At 32.7% G+C, this 26,379-nt stretch overlaps 1 protein-coding gene across 1 annotated transcript in view; it reads left to right on the top strand.

The window, feature by feature from the left end:
• The first annotated feature begins 1,303 nt into the window (after nt 1–1,303).
• Nucleotides 1,304–26,379, top strand: part of LOC142356574 (uncharacterized) — a 37,898-nt gene continuing 12,822 nt past the window's right edge. The window contains exons 1-3 of the mRNA XM_075408445.1: nt 1,304–1,439; nt 6,413–6,579; nt 8,954–9,015. Of these exons, the coding sequence (XP_075264560.1) occupies nt 1,304–1,439; nt 6,413–6,579; nt 8,954–9,015 (365 nt within the window). The remainder of the gene's footprint in view (nt 1,440–6,412; nt 6,580–8,953; nt 9,016–26,379) is intronic.

Raw genomic sequence — 26,379 nt, 5'->3', positions numbered from 1 at the left:
CAAACTGGATTAATCTTTTTCGGTTTAGTTGAATCATTTTTTCCCTCAAGCGAGTCTTTATTAGTGAAAAGAGCTTAAAGTGGATTACACAAAAAACATCTGAATAAGGTTTCGGCCTGTGTGGATGAACTGTTAGAAAAGCACTTTAAGGTTTCGTAATGTTTTTTGTATACCTTCACAAAAAAAGAATTCTGTGAGAAAATAGAAATCTTTCTTGGGTACTGTCTAAAGGCCAAATTTAGTGAGTAAATTTTCTAAACATTGAACATTTTTCTGATGTTATAATCTCTCGTCATCACACATGGTCTTGTTCACTTCTGGTTTCAATACTTCATAACACAAATAAATTTCATTAACCGGCAATGAATAAACTGAAAATGACAAAGTATTCAAAAACTATAGAAAATTTTAAGGACAAAACTTTATCTTAAGCGCCAATAAGGAATCAATAAGGCTATCATAAGTTTGAAATTTGTGTAATAAAAATTTTTTCTATTGTTTTATTTTTCAATTCAACCAGAGTTTTTTAATTGGAATTGATTGTTAATTATAATAATGTAGATCGATCTTTTGGCATCATAAAATTTTGATTGTTTTTTTTGTCATTTATCGCTGAAAATTAATTTTTTTTCCACAATTGCTTATTTCGCCCTTTCACTGTGAAGTTTTTCTTGCCTAAAGAAACCACGGAAAACTTAAAATGCTTGAAAAGAATTGTAAAAAAAAAACAAAAAATCATGGTGTAAATTGATGCATTTGATGAAAGCAGAGGCGTGTTGATCAAATTGAACGTCAATTTTGAAGAAAAGAAGGTGAATGCTAAAATTCTGCCACCTAAATTCCCAGCCCGAAGCAATTTCGGGATAACAATTAACAGTGATCAGAGCCAAAAATTTTTGTTGAGCCTATTTGAAAGCATAAGTGAATTGCTAGAGTAAGTTGGTTCTCCAAAGTGTTGAAAGGGAGTCACCGGAAAAAAATTAATTAAAAAATCAGAAGTAATTGCCGCTCAATTTCACTTAAAAATCAACTCATTTTTCATGCACAATTGATGATAGAACTTAATTTGAACTTTTATTTTTCTTGCCCTCGCTTTTGTCTTTTGCTTTATAATTTCTTTCTGCTGGGTATTTTAATTGATCACATTATTTCAATTGAGCTATTCCAAAAAACAAGTATGAATTCTAATGTCAACTATGCACCGCAGTTTAGTTTTTTTTTTAAATTTTTTCCACTTAAATAAATATACCCCACCTTATTAAAGGAAGCAAATGACTTATCACACATAGCGTGGGCCGCTGTGATGGATTCACCCTACAACAATGCAGCCTCGGAAATAATTCCTGGTCCGTTCAACTGTTACGCCATCACTACCAAGCCAGACTTCACTAAGATCATGCTTGAAGTTGATGCCAGTTTCATGACCTGTTTTCTCAAAGGTAAACCGCATTTAAACAAAAACTTTGACAAGCGTTCTCTGGCGAACTAACTGCAAAAATAAATACCGACAATAGTGATCAGAGTTTGTATACTGTTTAGAGCTTCTAACCCAGCGAGAGGGGAGATGAATTATAAGCTAAAAGATCATATTACCAATTAAGTCAATATTAGGCAATCGATATATTTCTTGATTTCCCGTGGAATAATTTTAGACGATAAAAAATGCGTAAATACTTCAGGCTGCCAAGTTAAATCTTCGACGAAATCGCCCATCAAGCGATTATAAATAACAACAATTATTTTGTTTTCTGCCTGATCAAAGGAAAACAGCATTAGGAAACAGCGGTTTGTTCTCAACTACCGATTTCTATTATCCATGTCCCTTGATTTCATAGCGTGCTGTTATGGACAGCATTGCTCTTTTTCGTGACTAATGTCATTATTCGCGTCTGAAACTTTTAAATGGTAAGTGTTGTTTGAGTGAGAGCTCATCAACACACAGAGAGAGCTACACGGAGGCAAGGGATTGAATTCTCAATTAATGATTGGTGTGCGTGTGAATGGCAAACCTGATCTCTCGACTATCGCAACCCTAATTCAATACTTCAATTAGGTTTCAAATTTTCATAGCAACAAGTTAATATAGACATTTAAAAAATTAACATCATCCGCAACTTTGTACCCATTTTGTGGCTCCAACAAAAGCCAATATTCTAATTTCTGTGTGTTTATGTACAATCCTTTAAAAAATATTTTGATTTCTCAGGCCCACAAATTAGTTTTCCATTTACGCCTCCCATGGAAACCGTACGCTAAACTATTGTATTTCTGTCGTTGTTGTTATGAACTATTACAATTTTTCAACCCAAAAATATTTTGTTTTTAGAGATACAAAACAGCCCAGATAATTTTTGTAGCCAAAGAAGGTGTTTAATTGGTTTAATGCAAGCATCTACATTGGTTGATTGATCGCTGTTTGCGAGATTGATATTTTTTGGTTAACCATATCAAACCTAGGAAAGTGTCCCTCATAAACAAGAACTGTTGAAAAGATTTCTTCACTGGACATCTGTCTTGCTAGCTCACCGAAATTTTGATGATTTAAGTGCAGGTGTTCATGATATATCAAGAAATTCCTAATCTATGCTTTTATGCTAGTAGCACATATAAATCGAAGTTTTATGAATATTGGACGTAATTCAGCTGTTTATTCAAATTTTCCGTATTTTTGACCCAAATTTTGTCAGTTTTACTAAAATATGTTAATATTATTAACTGTAGTGTTAACTATTTTCTCTTTGCAGATAGAAGAGGGTTGCTGAATTGTTCGATCCTATTTTTCTGGCTAGAAACTAAGCTGAATTTTTTAAAATTTAGACTTTTTCGTCCAAAGTGAGACCAAATTTTAAATTTTAGCCCATTTGCTTTAAATTTGCTGGAAATAGACACCCTAAAACTGCGGTCATTTTCTTCTAAGGCTTTAATAGGAGCTAGTTGTTCTCCCTCTAGATTTATGGTTCTTCTGGATTTACAATTTTGCCGTTTTTTGGAAAATTAATCTCGATAATTATACAAAATGCATTATTTATTATTAACAAAATGAAAAATATTAATTCAAAATTAATCGATTCTGCAACCATTTGAACAAAGTTGCGCCTTGTTAGACCCGCAACTTTTTTTGAGCTGATCTTGCCTTCACCGGGGATCCTTACTATAAAAATTTATTTAATGGGGCTCGACCTTTTTTTTTCAAAATATTTTGGCTATGTTTTTTATGTAAATTACTGGCAAAATAACAAATCAGGGCTAACTTTAACACCGATACTCTTTACAATAAACGAGGCCCATCGAGAATATTTTTTGGTTTCAGAGTTAAGCTCAAGATTTTTCTGCCTCCGACCAATTGATTTCGTAAAAAGTTTTATGGACTTCTTGAGTTTTGCTTTCATTTGTTTTAATTTTGTAGCCCAGAGATTTATTGTCCCTAATCAAAGAACCTGTTATTCTTAGGAGGTATAAACTAACCTATACAGTTCTTTCAGTCTTTATCTAATGTCTCTTATGGCTTTGAAAATATCCGCTTTAAGAAAAAATCGGTGAATTTTTTTGCCATTATTTTATCTTTGCCATTTTTTTATCTTACTTCTCTCAAGTTCGGGCGCAGTCTCAGTAAAAACAGCAGATAAGAGTTTTTTTTGAGTTATAAATCACTTCTGACAACGGTTTTAAATTCAACTAATGGTTTGTTTGTTTTGATACTACACATTTTCATTTTTTTTATTTTTAAGCATAATTGCATATTTTATGAGTTCATTTTGTGTCCTTTTCAAATTATCACGTTACTCACAAGTCAAATTGAAACAAGCCTAATTAAAGAATATGCACAGCGGTGGAAAAGGCTTATCTATATTGGTTAATTGTTTTTGTTGAATAGTTGGTGCTTTTTGGCTGAGATAAATTTATTTCGCAAAATTTGTGGTTTTCTTTTTGTTTTTGCCTATGTTTGTTTTTCTTTTTGTTGTTGTACGCCATAAAACTGACAGCGATGGGTCTCAATAACTTCCCCAGGACGTATATTTCAACCTAATTAAAGATTTCAGTTCATAGCTGTTTGTTTTAATAACTTTCAGATTAAAATAAAAAGAGACTTTTTTTCAACTGTCTCCTTTTTGCATTAATTTTTGTCACCGTGCGACTCAATCTCTCGCATTAGAAAACTAATTTTTTTTGTTGATTAAACATTTTTTTGCGCTTAGTTATACTTGGTGACTGATTACTTCGACCATTTAGTTTCATAAAAGTTTTCGAGATTTCTTTACTGTTCAGTTTTTTTGTCACTTTTGTTGTCATGTCTAAAGAGTCCTTATATAATGAAGATTCGACTATGTTAAGATGAGTGGAAATGGACGATTTACAGTTCTTCCAGGTAACATCTGAGAATTATATAATCTGGAACAGTATGATGACGTAAAATTGTTTGAAGTTTTGGCTTCTTTATATTTTTGTTGTTATTTTGTGAGGTCGTGAATTAGAATGAATATTAACAAGCCCAAGTGGCTTTCTGGGCTGCTGCAACGTAATACATGGTTTTTTGTTGAAATCTTAAGTCTGTTATGACTTTTGGAAATATTTGTTTTCAAAAACAGTTGGGTTTTTGAGCTTCGTCATTTTTTAAAATGTTTTTCTGTTGATTTGTAGCTCAGTCGCTGTAAGCACAGGTCAAAACCCGTTTCCAGTGAGCTATAATTTCATCTTTATAGCAATTTTTGCTTTAAATATTTGTTTCTTGGCTTTGTTACTACTGTTACTACGAGATTTTATAAAATGTTTGAGATTTTTTAATATTTACACTTTTTACAAGTTTTTCGTTTTTTTTTAATTTACAAACCTATTCATAGGTCCCTTTGTTTTTGAATTTTTGCGCAATTGAACTTTGGATAATGTCATCATGTCTTAATTGATTTCTATGGAGATATAGTGAACATATTAGTGGTTTCTTTTCTTATCTAATGACATTAGTAACTGTGAAATTAATTGTTTTCAGAAATAGAAACGTATTTTTGAACTTCGCACCTCTTTGCTCTTTTTGTTGACCTGTTAACAATTCGCATTAAAGACAGGTCCCATATCTTGTCTATTGAAGTATAGGTTAAAATATTTTCTTTCGTTTTATCTGATGCGAATATGATTTTTTTTAATTTTTTTTTGGTCGTAAATAATGTCTGTTATTTGATTTTTATTACGGTCCTTTCTATTAGTCTTATTATCAAAAACTTTTTTAGCCCCTAGTGTGGCATTATTGTACGCGATTGGTTGTTTTTTGAATGATATGTATGTTTTTGAAAGTTTTCTATCTCTTCATCATCTGGTGGCCAATTAAGTAAAGAATGTGGATGAGCGGGGTCGGAACATTATGTGCATACGCACATTACTGAGCCTCCTTGTTTGTTTCTAATTTTCTCTCCAGGAGGCCTAATTTATAGGAGAGTTTACAGTATGCCGTAAGGTATTGCAAAACATCAGAAGCTACGAATATCTGATTGTTCAAACTTTAAGATTTTATACTTATTTATGAAGAATTAAGTGTATGAAATCATCAAACATTTTTTAAATATTTTGCGTCATAAACCTATGCTATAGGAATCTGTTTCTTGAGAAATTATTGTTGCAGAAACTTCATTCTAAATTTTACATAAAGGTTTGCGAAAATCAAGACCTGGCTATTAAGGAGTATTTTTCAAAACACTTCAAAAAAAGACAAGATTACGAGCTAGAAAGTGAGTAACAAATTTACTTTAGATAAGGCCTTTTTCCAACCATTTAGTTTTTGCTGCAAAACCATTCCATTCGTGTTCTTCAACGTTGAAACATTATTTATAGTATAATTTCTGCAACATTTGTTGTAAAACAATATAATCTGCAAAATTTGTCGTTTGGGTTTAAATAACGACCGAAGTTATACCCGTGATTACTTTAAAGCATATTTTTGGTGCTCAAGTTTGAATAATCCGGCTCCAACTTTCTCCCTGATAGAATTCGTTCTGCTTACAGGACGCAATAGGTGTCCAGCGTCAAATTTTGCACAGGAAGTGTTCGGAGTCCTTCTCAATGGAATGACACCCAACTACGATTGGAGTCGTAAGTCTGACCAAATAAAGTTCTTGTTATGTTCTGAAAAGAGCTACAAGACTCATATAGAAATTGAAAGAATTTCTAAACTACAAAGAAAGTTCTCTTATTCAAAACTATTTACTTGTACACTGTTAAAATTTTATTCTAGGTTTCAATCAAGCATTTATAGATTAATAAACAAGCGAGCTACATGTTTCCCACAGTTCGGTTTCCCAATAATCGAGCAACTTCGATTTTTTTAAAACGTGCAATACTATTGCGTGCTTTGAAGCATCTTAAAACAATACGACTGAGTGTGAACGAGTAGCCTAAGCAAGTATAATTTTGACCATCTATTTAGACACAACTGCAACAGTGAGCTCAAACTGTGTACAACTGGCATTTGATGAAGCCAGACGCAATGCTCTGGGTTACGTAGCTTACCAAGCATCCAGTTCTAGTGACGTCAGATGTGCCGCTCATACTGCTGATAAAGGCGGACTTGGATTCACAATCAGCGACGCTTTGGTACTATCTCGAAATAGGGCTATTTCCCACTATTATGTACCGTTATGACCGTACACTCCATAAATTACAATTTAGGACGAAGATCGCCCGCACCAATATTAGAAATATATTAGAATTATAAAATCTAAATAGCCCACCCAGGCTGAGGTGCTATCCAGAAGTGACCTCTGATCAGACCAATTCCAACGCACACGGTGTGTTCACAGACCAAAATTACAGGGTCTAGGATTTGGTTCGAGCGCACAATAGTATGACCAGAGGTCAGTTCAGGTCTGGGGATGGTATGATCAGAGGTCACTTCGGTCTGGGGATGGTATTATCAGAGGTCACTTCGGTCTGGGGATGGTATGAACAGAGGTCACTTCAGTCTGGGGATGGTATGATCAGAGGTCACTTCGGTCTGGGTATGGTATGATCAGAGGTCACTTCAAGATTAGAATGGTCTGATCAGAGGCGGATTCAAGCACACATTAGTCTGATCAGAGACCATTTCGAGATGAAATTTTGTTTTGATTTTTTGTTTTTTTTAACGAGAGACGTTGGCTCTGCCAAGAGGCAACAAAAAGCAGCATTCTGATCACAGACACATCTAGAGTCTGATGGCCTTGATCAGAACCAAAGAAGTTCAGCTGATAGAACATGCCAGTCCCCTTACAAGGAAATTTTATTTAACTGTAGAATACGACGTTTTATATGGAAAGTGGTCTAAATTCATCCATTGAGTTCGAAAAATGCACTAATGTATACTTAATAAATTTTTTCTCAGCAGATGGGTTTTCTTTTCTTTAGCAATAATACTTTTAGAACGGTATTTTCTTTAAATGAATTCAATAATGCAAACATCAATTTTTGTGAATTGAATATATTATAACAAAGATCGTTCATAGTGAAAACCATTCATTGATCAGACTATTTTGAGCGCAATTGACTCTGATCAGAAGTGATTTTGAGCGCACAATCGTCTGGAGGATGGTCTGGGTTCGGTCTGGGCCATGGTAGCACTATCGTCTAGATAATGGTCTGATTTTGGTCTGATCAGAGGTCCTTTCCGCCTGAAAAAGTCTGATCAGAGACAGTTTCGAGCGCACTTCGAGCGCACACGGTGTTTCGAGCTAACTTTAGTCTGATCAGAGGATACTTTGCTATGAGATGGTCTGATCACATGTTAATTTCGTCTGGCACCTCAACCTGGGCGATACCCATAACAATCGAATGATAATTAATTAATCTCAGTGACCTTTGTTTACAAAGTTTAAGACTGCTTGTGGCATAAACATGATGGTTTACATTTACAAACTTAATCAGGATTTAATCAACGGTCTAATTTGAGCGGTGTCATGAAAAAAAATCCTAAGCAAAAATGCCCAATTTGCTAAAATATCCGAAATGTACCCAATTATTTTCCCTACTGTTAAATTTACCAGAACGACTTTTTAGAACGTTAATGTCAAGTGAGATAACTAAGAGCGTAATGAACTATACACTCTTTTACTCATTCGTGTGAGATCACATGAAAAATCGTTTGTCAACACACAATTTTTCGGTAAAAGGTGACCAACGATAAATATGGCTGTTACATGATATTTCATGTAAATTTACATGAATTTCTAGGAATGAGCATTACAATTTTTCGTGTGATTTAAATGAAATTTCATTTTATTTCTCATATAAAACCACACAAAATGTCATGTGTTAATCACATGAAAACTCATGTGACATAGCACAAAAATCAAGTACAAACAAACAAAATTTCGTGTGATTTCACATGAAAATGTAAACGAAACTTCATGTAAATCAGACCAAAAATTCTGATGCACATCACAAAAAATTCATGTAAATTTACATAAAAAATCATGTAACAGCCAGATTTATTGTGTGTCAGATTTTTTCTGAAACATCGTGTGTCGATAGACGATTTTTCATGTGATCTCACACTAAAAATCATGTGCACAGAAAATATAACCTAGTTCCTCAGCACACCTTACGCTGGTTTCTGACCAAACATTTCATAGATATTTGATCACACGAGATAAAATCGTATGATTTTGTATGAGTGCAGTTATCAAGCTCTTAACGCAAGATGAGTTCAGTTTGTCATACGACGGGGCAGTGCCTCAGCAGTCTCTATATGAAACTATCACAACCAATCGTGGATTCACAACCAAACAATGCGCTTAAGTGCGATAAAACACTCTGGTAACACCCAGTGCTAATTTGCAATCGGATTATTGAAAGAAAAGATCAAAAGGAAAAAAATGGGTATTATTATCATTGGGTATTTTTTTCTTATAACCAGGTTGAGGCATTTAAAAAATCACTTGCGCATTTACGCATCTCTTCAAATAATTTCATAGGATTTTGGATTTTGTTTCAGAAACACCCTACTTGCGTGTTTGGTACGTATATTTCAATTGTAGTGAACAACCCTAGTGATCAGTGAGTTTAAAGCTTGCAAGACTCTTGCAAGAATCTTGCAAGAAATTAATCCAGTCAAAAAATAAATTAGTGTACTATTGGTTTTGAAAACAACGTTCAATTATGTATTGAACAAGTTACAAAACTGAAATCCTTGGCAAAATTTAGTCGCAAAAAAAATAAAACGACCCATGCAAAAACGTATAAAAATTGTTTGCTGCCAAATCCTCACCCCTCGAGCCCCCTTTCCTTAGCATATGAATCGGAAAAACTTTTAAGATTCTTACGAGCTTTTTGATCCATCTTCCAAGTAATCTTGCCAGATGAATGAAAAAACTTTCAAGAATCTTGCAATTGAATTCAAAAGCTTGGAAGATTCTTGCATGTGAATCAAACGAAAATCTTGCTTGCAACTTGATACCCGTATGCACTCACTTGCAAGATTCCTTCCAAGATGCTTGCAAGCTTTAAATTTCGTCGATCACTAGGGAAGAGATCATAAAGCACAATTTTGGGAATTCTGTTTTTTAGACGGACCTCTATACTTCTGAACCGATCTCTTTACAGTATACTACAACGTAGAGACTTTTCGAAGAACTATAATTTTAGTTACTTTGATGATTTGAAAATTTAATTGTTTTTTCCATAATCAAGTTTTTTTTATAAGGAGGTAAACAAATAATGTATCAGATACCACCAGTGCAGAAAACTGTTCTGCTGCATTTGTATGTTCTAAAAGAAATCGTTCGCAAGGTGGGAAAAAAGCTTATATTATTAACCTTTTTTCTATAAGAGCGCGGATAATAATAATACTAGAGACAACTAATTACTACGGGAATCACGGATACCTTAACTTTTCCCGGAAGAGTTACCAGGAAATTCGGGAAAATTCGTCGCATTGAATTGTGAATTAATTAACGTTATCAACAAATTATTGTGATTTCGTTCAAAACAAATATACAGAACTCATCGCGAACCAAGTAAACAACCGTGGGTTTTGATCAAAGCATTTGTTTGAAAAACGTAAGGACTCTTAGGCCGTCGTTTTGACAAAAGCCAGAAGAATCAAAGTGTTGAATACTCCTTGAAGTGGTACTTTCATTGACTTGCAGAGTCTGAGAAAAGTCGACATGTTTACAATAAAAAGTTCAATTTTTGGTCTGTTGGCTTTTGTTAGTTTCAGCCGTTCTGTTTGCATGAGGTGTCTTTTATTGCCGCTTTTTGTCCACACCACAGTTTTCATCAGTTGTTGTCGTCCACAGTTTTCATTCTCTTAGAAATAAATAAATCTTTCCAGAAAACATTTTTTCAATTCAACTGCAGCTGTCCCCCATCCGAATGAGAAAGGGGATTAACTCAGAAAGATACGGAGAAGTCTCAAAGGTTACTTTTTAATTCAAATTGAGAAAATTTTTGGCATCAAATCATCTGACAAATGTGTCTTTGTTTTTATCGTCGTCAGTTTTGACTTCCTTTTGGAGAGGGTGTATATATGCCATGTTTTTCATAAGCATATCTAATGCCCACTGGAAGAAATTTTTTCTAAGGAATTTAATTAAATATAAATTAATTGTCTAGAATCATAAAATGAGGTTTTCAGCTAAAGATTCAGATATTTAATGTTTGTTTTCTTTTGTCCTCCATAGAGAGATAGCCAGTTTATTAGGCTTGACAAAACAGAAGAAAAATTTTGGGCAGACGTGGCAAAATTTCTAAGCTGTTTTAATTTTTGCTTTTCTTACCTTGTGATAACGAATTTTTGAATCAGAACTAAAACAACAATAAACAATATTTTTCCAGAACAAGTTTTTCCGGCAATAGCAACGCATTATTTTCAACAGTGATATAAACCTTTAGGCAATTTTTTTGGAATTCTCCGACTTTTACATATATTTTTCTAACAATTACCTCTTTTTTGTTCAGAGTGGTTCAAACTACTTTAAGATAAAAATTTGAATAAGATCACAACGCAAATTTTATAATAACTTAGACCTTGATATCTTTTGTTTAACCAGCACAATCAGGACACCTTTTCCTATATCGAATTCGGTTGTTTTTCTAGACCTTAGAAGTAAATCTTCAAAATTTGTAAGCAAAGTTGTTGTGCCAGATTATCTGGAACTTGAGAACCCAAACGTTTTTTTTGTGTACACTTGACTGATTTTCCTATGCAACAACTAGTTTTCTGTTCAAAATTAACCAAAGCCTCCAATAATCTTGCTGAACAATCAAAAGTAAAAAAAAAACTCGATTTGAAACCTCAATTAAAAACGGCATGGAAATAAAACAAAATAAAGCACATCATTGAATGGTTGCAATGTACTTCTTTATTTGGGTACAAAAAGCCCAAAAGTCAGTAGTTTTTTAAAGTTGATTAAAACAAAAGTCAAGAGTAGGTAAAATTTAAGCTACTCATTGAACGGACTATTTATACTTTTATTACAGTACAAAAACAACAAAAGTGTCCATAATTTTAAAAACCTCTAATTAAAAGGCCGGGAATTGGTAAAATTTATGCAAGCTATTGAACGGTTGTCCCTACTATTTCATTAAGGTAAAAAATGACAAAAAGTCAAAAGGGGAACATGTTAAGGGGAACATGTCAAAAGGGGAACAAATATTTTAAAAAATTCTATTATGATTGTTCCGGCCCCACTTGTGGGGGGAGAAACTATATACTCAAATGTGTTTTTTGTTCAGACAATTTTGGCCTATCGATATATTGATTGTAGAGAAATGTGAGTAGTATCATTAAAAAGCTCGTCTAGCGTAGAATTTGAAACTATAAAGATTTTTTTGAATTTCGTTTTTTTCGAGGAGTTATCGAGGCTGGAAGTTTTGTGTGAACACGAGATATTTGGCATGATTGTTCACTTTTAGTGTAATTTTTTTTTTCAAATTAAGATAATTTTTTATTTAAATACTAATTCAAAATTACATTTCAGGCCACAGAATGAAACAATTTGGAGTTTTTAATAAACAAAAGGCGATAAAAAGAATAGTTCGAGTCTCATAGGGAACCTTACTATCAAAAAAAATTGAATTCTCTTTCAGAGCTCTTTTTTAGAAACCTTTTCATATTTTTTTTGTTTTCGTGGGTCACCTAGCGACTAGTCACTTTTCATATCTAGTTTCCATTAATCAAAAAGCTGATTCACAGTCAAATGAAGCCGAATGAAAAAAAATTCCTTTTCAAATAATTGTTCGTGTTTTTTTTGGCTTCGACTCTGAGTTTTCGTAATATTTAGTGAAATTTTGATTTTCTTTTTGAAGTTTCACAAATTTTCTGGAGTTCTATGCCATTGTCTTGTTCTTTAAAAGCGCAATAGATTTTGTAATAAGCATTAAGTGAACCTATCTATCGCTCTCAGTCAACAGCTAATAGCTGTTAAGCCGCTAAAAATGATTTTTCGGGACAATTTTTTTTAACTTTAACAGATCGTAAACTTAATTGTAGGTCAGTCTCAGTAAACATGCACCCCCTCTTTTTTACGCAACAAAAATCAAACTGGTTAGCAGTTTTATTTTCTAACTATTTGTTTTATGACTTCAATGCGACAAGTTGTCAAAAAAAATTGACAAATTTTTTGGATATTTTCTTATTATTGGTTCCTCTTGAAATCTTATCACATTATCTTGATATTGGTATCTCCCATTGGCTTAGAGAAGACGTCCTCTGGATAATTGATGATGGATAAGGTTTTCAGAGAAAAGCTTTTGGATTAAATGGCTTCGATACTTTCTTCTCGCACTTTTCTACTGAGTTTTTGGTTTTTGCCTATATTTGTTGTTGTTTCCATAGTCATTAGACTTATTGTGACGTCTTATTGGTTACCTATGCATGATAAGTATTCTTGTCCTCAAATCGAGGCAAATGCTTTAATTGAGTGTATTTAGTTACTTCTGTTAAAAGCTATTAGTTTTAATGGCTGTTTAGACTTTTAAAAAAAACTCAAATTTTTTTTTGAAAATTAACCAATCTTAACCTTTTTTATCGTGGACCGCAAGCCAGTCTCAGTAATGATCGGACCCTCTTCTGATTCAACCAAATTCAATCTATTTAACGGTTTCATCTTCTTACTATTGGTATTATGGCTTCGACGCATGACTGTTCACATTTTTCTTAAGTTTTTGGAATTTTTTTCCTAATTTTGTTTCTTTTTGGAATTTTAAGATATTATCTTTATATTGATAGTTGCATTGGCTTACAGCTGAATTTCATTGGATCATATATAAAGTTTGTGGTTTAAATGGCTTCGACATTTTCTTCTCGCACTTTTCTACTTAATTTTAGGATTTTGCTTGTATTTCTTGTTGTTTCCATTATCTATGACATATTGTAATGTCTCAGTGATTACTTATTAATGAAAAATATCCTTGTCGTCTTATCGAGGCATGACTTAGCGTATTTATTAGCTTCCGTTGAAAGCTATTGAATTTAATGGCGTTGATACTAATGGTTTTCTCAAACAATTCGTGGTTTTAATGTAGTTGTTCGTGTTTGTTGATCTTTTGGAGTCAAATTGTTAAAAAAATAATTCCATTGCTATGAAAACATAATTTGAAAGTAGAAAAGTTCCTTAAAAAAACATGTTTTAATGGCTTCGAATTTTTTTCTCGCTCATTTTTTTTAATTTGCCGTTTTTTGCTTTTTTTCATTCTTTAGGTAACAATAAAAAGCTGACCGGTCCCATTAGGTCGTGTAGAATTGAATGAACAATTTTACCCAGAGCAGTTCTTTTACTGCGAATAGTCTTAATGTTTATGATATTTTACTTTTTCAAGATTTCTAAAGATTTTTAATTTTCAGTTTTTGTTGTTCTTTTCGTCTACTTGTAACTTAATCTCATCATCGAGAGGTCACATACATATTGCTTGTATTTTAAAAATTAACGTGTTTGCTGATATTATGACGTAACTGATATTTTGTTTGTTGGCTAATATGCGTTTTTATAAAGTTTATGTGAAAGGTGTGTTTTTGTTTCTTTTTCTCTTCCTTTAGCACAATCGATTAATAACAGATCTCAATGACTTTCAAATGTGGCTCAATAGAATTTATTTACTCATTCAACATAATGATAGCTGTAATATTATAATAGAATTGGAAAAAATACATGATGTTCAGATAATAGCTAATGATTTTAATGATTTCACTAATTTGTGTTTTCGCAAATATTGTAATTTTTTGTTCGTATTTTTTTTTGAGTTTTTTGTCTTTTTAGTCCGTTCCTATGGCTCTGTCTAACCAGAGACAAGTGTTACTGGTTTCATTATGACTTTTTAGTAAACTTATCCAAAACTATTTCGTTAAAAGCTAATTATTTTTAAGACTTTTGCAATTATTTGGTTTAAAAAATGCTGATTGATTTTTGAGTTTCGCCTCATTGTTTCATCTTTTTGTCGATTTTTTTACCTAGTTTCATTAATCCAATGTGATGTGTAGTTAGGAAAAATAAATTTCTGTAGTTAGGTTTTTGTCTTATTGTAATTTGACGTTGTTATTAGGTGCCTTTAAATTAAGATATTGAGTTTTTGCCGTGAAATTTTGTTTTTGTTACTTTTTGTTGTTGTTGTTATTGTTTTTCTCGTAGTTTTTTTAGTGGCAGATCTTGTTCTAATGAGGCATGGCATTATTTAATTCAATTATCATCTTGGTTGTGTAACGACTTTGAAAAACTCAAGCATCTATTTTTGATTATCTCTTTGTCAAAAATGTACGTCAAAAGACAGTTCAGTCAAAAATGTAGATGAGCGCGGGTCGAAACATCATGTGCGAATGCACATTAACGAGCCTCTTCGTTAAAAAACTGTAATCAAAAACTGGTAAATTAAAAACTGGGAATCGGAGCAAGTATTCCGGAAATGGGAACAAATGATCCATAAAATCTGCAACGAGAATGATGCCTTAAAATGTTCTGTGCTCAATGGGCTTTCTAATAATAACGCTCAGCTTTTTCTGTATAAAATGATCGATCGGTTCATAAAAGAGTTGATTAAATTAAAAAAGCTAAGATTGATTTTAAAAAGGCCAGATTTATTGATAAAAGTCTTTGAGGGATCCTTTCCCACTTAAGTGGGATAGAACAAGTAATGCATTGAAATCTTATATAGTAAAATCAACCAAGTTATAGACATAGGGTTCTTTGCTCGTATGCGTGGCAGAATGTGGCTGGTGTATGCAGCAGAACTTGGCTGGTCTATAATTCACAATTGGCGATGTTGCTGACTTTGGCTCAACCTTAAGTACCTGGTGCGTTTATGTTGCTCGACCTTAGGAACTTGGTGCGTTTATGTTTTTCGTTAAAAAATCCTCGCCTGTGTATGTTTTGCACGCACCTTACCCCTGTTTGCGTTCAAAGTTGGTCTGCGTCAGAAGCAAGGACAAGTGAAAACCTCGACCTGAGATTGATTGAGCTTGAAAAATTTAAATGCAAAAGTTAAGATACGAAACACATTATAAACAATACAAATAACTGGCAGACTATAGCTTAAGTTGTAATTTGGAAATTAATTTTTTTGACATAATTTTTTGTCGGCGTTTCCTAGAATCGAAGAGATTGTGGTGAAAACTTTCAAGTGCTGATTAAATTTTTTTTGTACTTATTGCTATAAACTAATCAACAGAAAGCATGAATTTTGGATTTTCACACATTTGTAAATATATGCTCAATGGAAATAGAACACGAGTCGGTGTAATTTGGTGATTGTTAGAAACGGGAGAGAAAATCAACGTGTTAGTCCCAAAGGGCACTTGCAACGGATTCAACAGTGTGCAGTGCGACATTTAATCTCCCTCTACGTCGAGAAGTGATGACACCTACTTTATGTGAACAAACAATTGTTCACAAAGAGCCCGAGATATTATTAGTAGCCCGATTGAAAAGAGCCGCATCCAAAATGTAAATAAGCCAAGGTAACATCATTTGGCTTGATTAACTAACAACTGAGCCGCAAAATGCATACAATATCTTTAAAAATCACTAAACAAGAAAAAATAAATCAAATCCCCGTTGAATTAATTATATCAACAATTCGCCTACCCCCACCCCCTCTTTTTACCCACTTTGCAAAGGAGAGCTTTATTCAACTTTTCACAGCCTCCTTTTACATTCTGTTTTTTCAACAAGTAAGACTTAAGGTAAACAAAGAACTTTTGTTTTTAGCGCCCGCCGACAAATAAAAACTGAGCATTCATTAAGGCTATTAAGTAAGGAAACAACAAAACACGGGAGAAACATTTTGTTAATTTTGAAAATTTTCCCAAATTGGGCGAAAATATCTCCCAGTGGGCCTAATTTTGAAGATGTTAACAATATACAAACGAGCAATTATCTCAATTTTGAGGGGAGCATATTTGTGATATATTTAAATGAATAGCATTTTCGGCAGAGCAATTGCGAGAGTATACCTTTAGAAGGAAAGTAACAAAACTACCTTTTAAAAACTATTGAAACTGATAGTTCTCAACTCAAAAACGCCGCCGCTTTTGTTCAAAGTTTGATGAGTATCCTTTTGTTACGTGCTAATTTCATTTCATTTAAAACTAATGATGTCAAATTATGAACGTTCACAGAGAAAATTTTATTTTCTGATATTTAATTTCTTAAATAGAGAAAACCAAAACTGATCTTTCGTTCATCCGGTTCAGGTCAATTGTTGGGTTTCAGATTAGATTAGAACTTGATTACCAGTTGGTTAACCTGCGTTAGCTGTGTAGCGAGAAATACAAAAGTAAGCAAACAATAAAAACTATATTTTTATAAAAATTTTAACAAGCTTTTATCATTTACCTGAACCCAAAAAACTAGAAATGATTAATAGAACTGTAGACATTAATTAATGAACAAACAAGGAGGCTCGGTAATGTGCGTTCGCACATTAAGTTCCGATCCCGCTCATCTACATTTTTCAATTAATTGTCTACCAGATGAGCAAGAGATAAAAAAATTTAACATATCAACATATCGTTCAACAAACTACCAAATGAATAAAACAATTTACCTTAGAGGGCCTATGAGACCTGTGAATACTATAATATGACTACCAGAAAAGACGGCAATAAAATCAAATAATTACGACTATTAATTACGACCAAAACTCGTTGTCCATTTTTTTGAAAACCATTAAAAAAAATCAAAATGACGTCAGATAAAAGTTAGAATGAAAAGATTAACCTGAACTTTATTAGAAAAAATTATGGTACATTTCCTCAATGCAACTTGGTAACAAGTGGACAAGAAATGAGCAAAAGGGCAAAGTTTAATAAAAAATTGCTTTTTTGAAAAAACTTAATTTCAAACTGATTAGAAACATTATGCACCACATGAAACCATTGAGAGATTATTTAATACATTCATAGAGAATAATTGAAATAATTGAGATCTATCTTTATCCAAAATATGTCATACGACTACAAAGGACGACAAATACAAGCAAAAAGGAAAAGTTTGCACAAAAAAATTGAACGAAAACGAGGTTCCAGGCAATTAAGCATCAAGCTGTTCACTAAAAATGTTCAAAAATATTGATTTAGTTTTTTTCAAATGACAACATTTGAGATTTACAGTACGCCAATTAGTGTTATACTGAGTAAGCAAAAAAAAACTTGCAAAAAAGGGGGCGAAAATCACAAATCTTTAATGAAAAGTGGTTCTACCAAGAACGACGACCATTTGTGGAAAAAACGGTTTAAAGAGCGAGTTCTAGTTCAATAGATAAACAGATAAGGAAAGTGACTTGTCTATAGAGATGCTAAACTACGAGTTTACAGAAATTAGTTTGGCAAATTTCAAAACTCTATTGTCTTTTTTTAAAAACCAATTTTTTTCAAACCTCATAGCCAACATAAGCTTTCGACTAAAAGAAGAGACAGTTTATCTTGCAATTTCTTACAAAACTGATTACGCCTGTTATTAGTGAGACTAAACCATGGGACTAGGAAAAAAGATTGAATACAATCTGGCCTAAAAAACTTCACAAACAACATTACGAAACCACATTATTGAAGCCAAAAAAATTCTAAAATATTAACCGCGAGAAAATAAAGTTTCCACTTGCGTCTCTTTCTGATCATCATAAATCTTTTTGTAAAACGACTAAAACAAAATGACAGCAAAAAGAACCACAATGTTGAAAGGTATCTAAATTTCACAAATTTTTTCTGAAACAAATTGTCTAAGCCCTGAAGACATCAGTCAAAACGTTCAAACAACGGTAATTAATTGTTTGTTTCAAGAAAAAATTAATGAGGTTTTTTTCTCAAAAATGAGGGTAAGTTTAGAAAAAAATACAACATTGTAAAATACAAAAAAACTCAAAGAGGATAAGTTGAACAATACTATTACTATTTTTTAGAAACTTAACTTGAAAGTCAATAAAACCATTCGCTATATACCAATGTCACTTATTAAGTAAGTTTAGTTTTCTACAGATGACAACTGAAATCTCTTACTACAGAATATTTGACACGCGACAACAAAAATAACAACAAAGGTAGGATAAAATTAAAAAATTACCAAATTCTGGAAGAGAACGGTGTCGCAGCCCTTAGAACCATATGTTATGGAAACAATAAACATGCTGAGATCCAAATGTTCTAATTTTCTTTCAGTTTTTCAGTTAGATTGTTAAATATTGCAAAATTTTACCAGAGAAACAAAAACAACCACAAAAATGGTCAAGTACGCAAAAAAATCGCAAAATTTTGTATGAAATCTCGTAATACCAAAAGCATGAAAACTTTCTCTTAAAACAATCCACAACAAAAATAGTTTCAATTCTCTAGAAGGAAAATTTGACGACCTGTTTTTACTGCGAATAAAAAATTTTAAAATGATTGACAAATTCAAAAATTCACGGAAAATTCTTTAAAACGACTACATTCAATGACATAAGAGACGATAAGTAACAACTGAATGCATTGTACAATTTTACTTAACCTTCCTGAGGAAGCTATTTAGAACAGTGAATTGTTAGATTTAGGAATCAGACTGCAAAAACAGTAACAATTGGAGGCAAAGCACAAGAATTCAGTTAAAGTTTACTGAATCTCTTCCTCAAAGCCATAAAACCCTTAGGTTCTCTGAAAATAAACTATATCTACAGTCGGCCTCATGTTTACGTAAACGGGACTTGTCATTATTGGAGCCGTGAACAAAAAATTTATCAGTAATTAACATTAGAAAAACACATGCATAGTATCTTGAAAAAGCAGTATCAAAATGAAAACTGAAAAATTTCCTATTGTAAGAAATAGTGATAATATCAAACCTATCCCTGATTCTGCAACGCGCCCAACCAACCAACCAAGTGCTCCAAGAATTTGCGAGTTAGACCAATTGTTGAGTGAAATTCTTCAAATGTTAAAAAAACAACGATGCATTTTGTATAATTATCCAGTTGAATCTGAAAAAAACGGCAAAATTTTAATTCCAGAAGACTTTCATAGGGTTGTTATTTTCAATTAGCGCTCCTTTGGAGGATACATTGTCTGTTTCAAAGTTTCTATGTCACTACGTCTGGCAAACTTTATTAAAGTGGACCAAAAAATCATACTTTGTGCCAGTTTCGATGAAAAAAATTTGAATTTTGAAAGTTTTATCATACATTTCAGCCAAAAACTTTAATCAAACAATTCAGCAACGCTCTCCTATCTATAACTGTAACAAAAACACTCTTCCTAAAATTTTTAACTTTTCTCAAATTACATTAGGGATATTGTGCACAATTTTAGCAAAAAATTACTGAAAATGTGAATAAAAACCGTCGAACATTCGCAAACTTTAAACCTCTATAGCTCCCTGTAAAAAACGAAGTTCGAAAAAAAATCATTTTAATTCCATATTCTGGAAAGTACGTGCTTCTTAATGATACCACTCACAACTCTCTACGATGAATATATCGATCGGCCAATATTGTCTAAACAAAAAATCCAGTTAAGTGTGTAGTTCCTCCCTCCCAATTAAGGTAGGGGTCGGAACAATAATTAAGACACTGTAAATAAATTTTCAAACTCTAAATCACGATTTGATTCTTTAAAAGATTTAATTCCGGATTACTCTTCATAGTTTTTTTTTAATTTTTGTACAAGATGATATCTATTCAGACTAGGTCATATCTGATTTGTATGATTTCTTCATAGTCATACAAATATAACGCAAAAATCCAAGTACATAATCCCAAAGTACATAAATTCAAAGTCGATCGATAGATTACAGAATTAATATTTTTTGGCAACACTATGAAAAATTTATGAACCTCCGAAGTAAAGACAACTTGGTGAAACTTTTTTATCAGGTCAATAACAACCATGTGCTGATCTTTTTAACCGAATCTTGTTGCAATTAAAAGAGTTGCATAACTAGTGCCACCTTGCAGCTCATTGATCTATCTTTTCCGCCACTCTTTTCTAGAAATTTTTCAGATAGCAGCAATGGCGAAAAAAGAGTATCGGAAAAATAGTCTAATATCAAAACAGTATCGACAGTGGTTCAGATTTTTGCAATTTGGTCAAAAAAAATACATGAAAACGACTAGGGGAAATTTTACTCAGAAAAACAGCTAGTGAGAATGCTTTAGCACACATTTTCGATACTTTCTTGCAATGTCCACTGTTTTAAGGGGGTCAGAACTTAAACAGAACTAAGTCATAAATTCCAATCAAACGACCGCTGAAAAACGGTTCCGAAAAAAATATTGTCATTTCTTTTATTTTAGTGTCAATTTTGAGAAAATCTTTTAGACAGAAAGACTTAAATGGTCCCGGACTCACTAGATCTTAAAAAGGTAAATCTCCATCTATGCGTATTTAGCGCATTTTCTATATAAATATGCGCTGAAAATGAGCTGACACCTAGACATGGGCAGCCTGTATCCATAATTATGACATGATAATCGCCATTGAGAGAACATGATTTGCTTTGTATTTTTATGATTCAGTGTTGTGACTGTGTTTTGGGCTTTGAAATGTGAGGTGGTGTGTTGATGGGTGATTAGTAGCTTAATCTTTGCTGCTCTACTAGTAGTAGAATAGAAGTAGTATTGTAAGTTCTAAGAGTGGGTTTAGTGGTGACTAGTGAGTCGGAAAGCAACTCCTATAAAACTCGAGTCACATTTGGCACTAATGCGATGGCTAGTCGAGTGCACAGCAATCAAACACGATCAAATAAAACACAGTCGGCCAATCAACCGCATCCCTCCCAGATGTGGCTACATAACTCATACAAGCTTTTACATCCCCCTAGTTTATTTCCACAAAAGCTATATCCACAATTACCCAATTCCCTCCTAACGCCCGCTCTTAGCATAACTGATCATTTGGCCTAATTTTTTTTTACAATTTCAAAACATCGATTTCATTACAACACCAATAATTAAAACTTTTAAGAAATTTTGTTAAATTATTTAGAAGCAATTAAGGATATGCATATTTGTGATTAATAACAAACATTATCGAATCAAATTATATGATAGACGTCTAAAAAACAAACAAGTTTTTATTTGAAAAAGAACTTACTCAACCAAAAATGTTCATTTATGGAGAAACGCAGCATGACATTTGTATCAATTTAATTTGTAATCAACATTTTGTAACAACCAATCGACTATAATCGGCTTTTGAAAATACTCCTCACTGTGACTTTTATTCAGCAATATGTTAATTCGAGTTCAGTACCTGCTAATTGAGAGGGCCCCTCCTCGTGGGTAAAGTTGGGGTAAGGGGGAGGGTGAAGGGGCATGATATTAGGCAATTTGGGATTAGTCCCTGGGGTGTGAACAAATGTTGTGATAGTTGGGGTAAGGATTGATCGATTGATGGTTTACACACTCTATTAAACTCCTGATTTTATTACTTATAACCCATTCAGTTATCACCCGTTTATGAATAAATCACTTATAAACGTGTCCAATCGCTTTCCTCCCCTCATCTGCATAATTCAGTTAGCCCACCATACACTTTCAACCTCTCATATCTCACTTGGGCAGCAAATCAGCCAGAAATTATCAAATAAATAATAAAAGTTAACCAATTTGCAACAACTGCAACAGGGGCGACTGTTGAAAGTAAATGTTAATGTTTTCTTATGAGTTTCATTATTTAACGGCATAAGTGTTGTAGGAAAAAATAAGTTAATATTTATTCGTAGTTTACGCCATGCCAAAGTAATAACCGGATGAAAACATTTTCGGGATTATTTAAAATCAAAAAATGCTATAAGGAAAATTGTTATGCTGGAAAGTTGTTATTTTGAAATCTTGTCGAACTTTCTTCCGGGTAAACTAAACAAAATCCAGTACATTTTGTTTAATTTTACCCGGGTTTAAATTTAATGCAAAAGTGCTGCGATTGTTCTGTCCATAAAAAGGAAACCTATTATATATTGGGAAAAGAGATTCCTCGTTCAGTAAATACTTATGAAAACAGTCGAACACTCCGCAAGGGTTAAGAAGATAAAATTTGCTCTTAGGTAAGTCCAAAATTCCTACTCTTTAGCGAGTGTAACTGGACCACAATTTCAGTGTTTCTAAATTTGGTGAACGTTAATGTATTGCATCTGTTCGCTTTATAATCAGTCAGATGCATTAAAATCTTTTCGATGTTTCTTTTTTCTATTACTCTTTCTCAAGCAAGCTTTATTGTTAAAACATTGACAGGTCTAAAATTTTCTGCTTGAGTTGTGCTCGGGTCTCCAATCAGGCGACTAGTTTAATCCTTTTGGCCATTTTATACTATAAAGATGCAGCATTTTAATTGAAAGCAATTCATCTTAATTTCTTTTGACAATAACTACCAAAACGTAAAATTCAATAAACTGAGCAAAATAATCGTTTAATATGATTCATTCCGCTCAAGAAAAGATCTTACAAAAATGATCAAAACAAAATTTTGGTCATCAAAAAAAAATAGTTTTCTAATGCCTCTTTAGACAACTCGCATTTAAGTGATACCCAATAAAAAATAAACATTATCATCTAAAAAAAGCTCGCAGAACAAAATTTAAGATTAAGCGCCAACACATAGATTGTAATCAAAGACCAAATTTGTGGGAAAAACAAACCCAAATGTTGCCGCCACAATCTCCTCAAACTCCAGAGAGGGCTAGTTTTTCTTCCACTTCCTATGAGAGTATTCTGGAATCTAAAATGTTTTGTCGAATTATCTAATGCGCTCAAAATTGGAGTAAACAAATGTCTTTGAAAGACGAGCAGCAATAAAAAGGCTAGTTTTAGTCGAACCAAGCATTTTTACAATCCAAAAATGATTCGGAGTGTTTTGGGGCTTTTTTCTTCATTTTTTTATAATGTTAAATACAGACAAGAACAATTTCACAATAGAACTACACAGTAAACACATTCCTTTTTTTTGGCTTGAATTAATAAATAATGGTTGCCATGAATTTGAAATTAATTATTTTCAAAAATTATAATTTTTTACTCGTCTTTTTTTGTTATTTTTGTTTTCCTTTTACCTAGTCTTATTAGGGACAGATCATATATCTTTTCTAATAAGCTACAATTTGATTTGCTTAATTTAGGTTGTATTTTGGTGCTATTGTGAGTTTGTATGTTTGAGATTTTTTTTTAAAAAAAAATAGACCATGTGTTTTGTTCTTTTATAATGCTTAATATTTTATTTGAAATTATTGTTTGGTTTTCTACTAGTCTCGATAATGACTTGTTTCAATAGTGGCTTGCTCATGCAGCATAATTATTTTCTCGCATTAATTGGCGTGTAGATTTTTTTTGTTCATATATTAATTTTTCTTGTGAACATTATCTGAATTTTTTAAAATTTTCCTAACTCTTTTCAGTTTGGTAGAAAGTTAAGGAAAAAAATGAATGAACTGGTTTGGAAACTACATAACATTATTGCCTTTTAAATGTTACATCGAACGGTCCCCTTTGTGAGGTAATTGGCTGGTTATTATCTTACAGTGAACAGTTGAAAAAAACGTTGAAATTTTCTAACTAGATTTGTCAACAGGCCCCAGAATTAGTTTCAAAAAGTTTGCACATTCACACATATTAATTTTCTAAAAAAATGATATCACATAAAATAACAGCATGATAGACATAATCGTTTTCGAGCCGGTGAAAAACAAGGTTTCTTGACTTTCATACGAAACAAACAACGAAAAATATTGTGCGTTTTGAGATTGAAATACACTAACTTTTTTATTATAAAGTTAATGATGCAAAAAAAGCAAACAATCAAGCGGATTTTAGGATTCTAACTGAAGATATTGTATTAGCGCTTGGGGTGAAAACAGTTTATACCCAAAAAGCTTGAGGAGGCGGAGTGCAGAATAGATTCCTATACATTTTTGAGAACTTCCTGAAATTTTTACATTATTTTGAGACAACATAGTATGCTCAACGGATTTTGAGAGTAGGTAGACCTCTTGGTAATGTGATCGTATTTTGCGTTTAGACTCCACTAATCGTTCAAAAAATCGTTGTTGTTGAAATAGTTGTTTAATGAGTAAAAGAAGTGCTCCTAAGGTCAAACGAACTAAACAATGCCGCATCAGAAGAACAATGGCGCCTGCCATTAACTAAAAAATGCAAGAAGTAAAACAAAAAGTCAAATAACAACAAGAAACTCAATATCTAGTTTTTTGGAACACCCTCATGAAGTCAGAATAGTATCAGATAAAGTAAAAATTAAACTTTCGAATTTCAGCTTACTAGGAAAGAGAATGGGGCATGTCTATGCTGATACTAAGAAACAAGTAGACAATGATGAACAAAAGGGCAAAGTTAACATGTAATCTGACTATCAAAATAACGACAAAAAATCAAAAAATTCAATTAAATTGTGGAAGGAAACGGTGTCGAAGCCATTAACTCAGAATCTATTCACTAGAAAAATCGGATAGATGAGTACAAAGGAAAAAAAACTCAAATATGGTGAATTATCCAATTGTCTTTTAAAAATGTGACAACTCGTAGTATCAATTCACTTGACTGGACACAGGATGGGACCTCTTTTTCTGGTGACTAAGTTATAACCTCACAAAAATTAAACGAATTGCAGCATAGCTAAGAAACACATTGTTTTTAAAAGCGAGTTCAAGAGCCCTGACCTTTAAAAAAAACTCGATACATCAATTTTCAACACCATATGAAACTAATTGGATCTTTCCTTAGTGAAACTAAGTTAAAAGTCTACAAAAAGTGAAAATAGGAAGAAATAAAATTTCAGCAATAAAATTTCAGCGTAAGCAAGTCTTTCTGGTCCACAATTTGAAGTCTTTCTGGTCTTTAATTAACATGAAAAACAACAAAAGCAAAAACGTTTAAAAAACAGGCAGCGTCCCAACACAACCTCAATAATTTTTGGATCCTAAAACGACGCGATTGGAAAAAACGAGTTTTGCTGTTGCTGCTTGTTTTTTAAACACAAAAGGGTTCCAAATACTAGCGGAACAGAGAATTTGACAAAAAATTAGTATGTCAAAATTAAATGATTAATTTTGGATAACTAACGAGTTAAGTTAGCAAAAAATCGGCTGGATTTTGATTCCAGAACACTATCATACGAAGCGGAAATTAAACATACTAGCGCTCTTTGCAGTTTGAGAAGATTTTGTTGCCAGTTTCTGGATTATGTATTTCAGGCAATTTTATTCAAAGGGGTGCTGAAGAAGCATATTTGTTGTCACTATTGTTGAAAAAAAAGCTGAGTTTTGTTAAAATTAGTCATATTTTTTGCCAAGTATAGAGATCAAACAGTTGAGACTAGCCTGTCTTCAAAAATTAAAACCCATGACACTATCATTAACATTTTTAACATACTTGTTGAAAAATTGTCGAAAACTTGTGCAAAATTAGAGGGAAATTGGAAATTGAGGCAAAATGAGAACAAAATCAACGGAAATCAGTCAAGTGTTCACAAAGCGCTAAACTGAAATAACTCCGTTGAAAAAACGAAATTCAATTATCTTGTTAATTGTATACTCTACGCTGGACGGGCTTTCTATTGATGCTAATCACAACTCTACAATGAATATATCGGCCGGCCAAAATTAACTGATCGAGAAAACCCAGTTGAGCACACTATTCCTCCCCCATTAAAAGAAGTCAGAACAAAAGAGTGACGCGATACATACTATTGACAAATGTTTTAATTCAATTACATCGAAACAATAACAAAAAGTATGAGGCATTTTCATAAAAAGTCGAGAAAATTATTGATGCTATTTTCGTATCGTAGAGTAAAGATTACAAATCGATGTTTGCATTAATTGAAAGAATAAGACATATTAATTAAATAAGCGAGTCATGTCTGTTCCCTTCAAAGGAAGGGCCTGAGAGAATATCGAGAAAATTTATGTCAAATCAGATCAGTTCCTCAGAATCGCAATGATCACTTTTCAAACAAGC

Source organism: Convolutriloba macropyga, unplaced genomic scaffold, assembly GCF_964194025.1.
Source record: "Convolutriloba macropyga unplaced genomic scaffold, txConMacr16.3 SCAFFOLD_851, whole genome shotgun sequence".
Lineage (NCBI taxonomy): Eukaryota > Metazoa > Xenacoelomorpha > Acoela > Convolutidae > Convolutriloba > Convolutriloba macropyga.
This window is presented reverse-complemented; position numbering and strand designations above follow the sequence as displayed.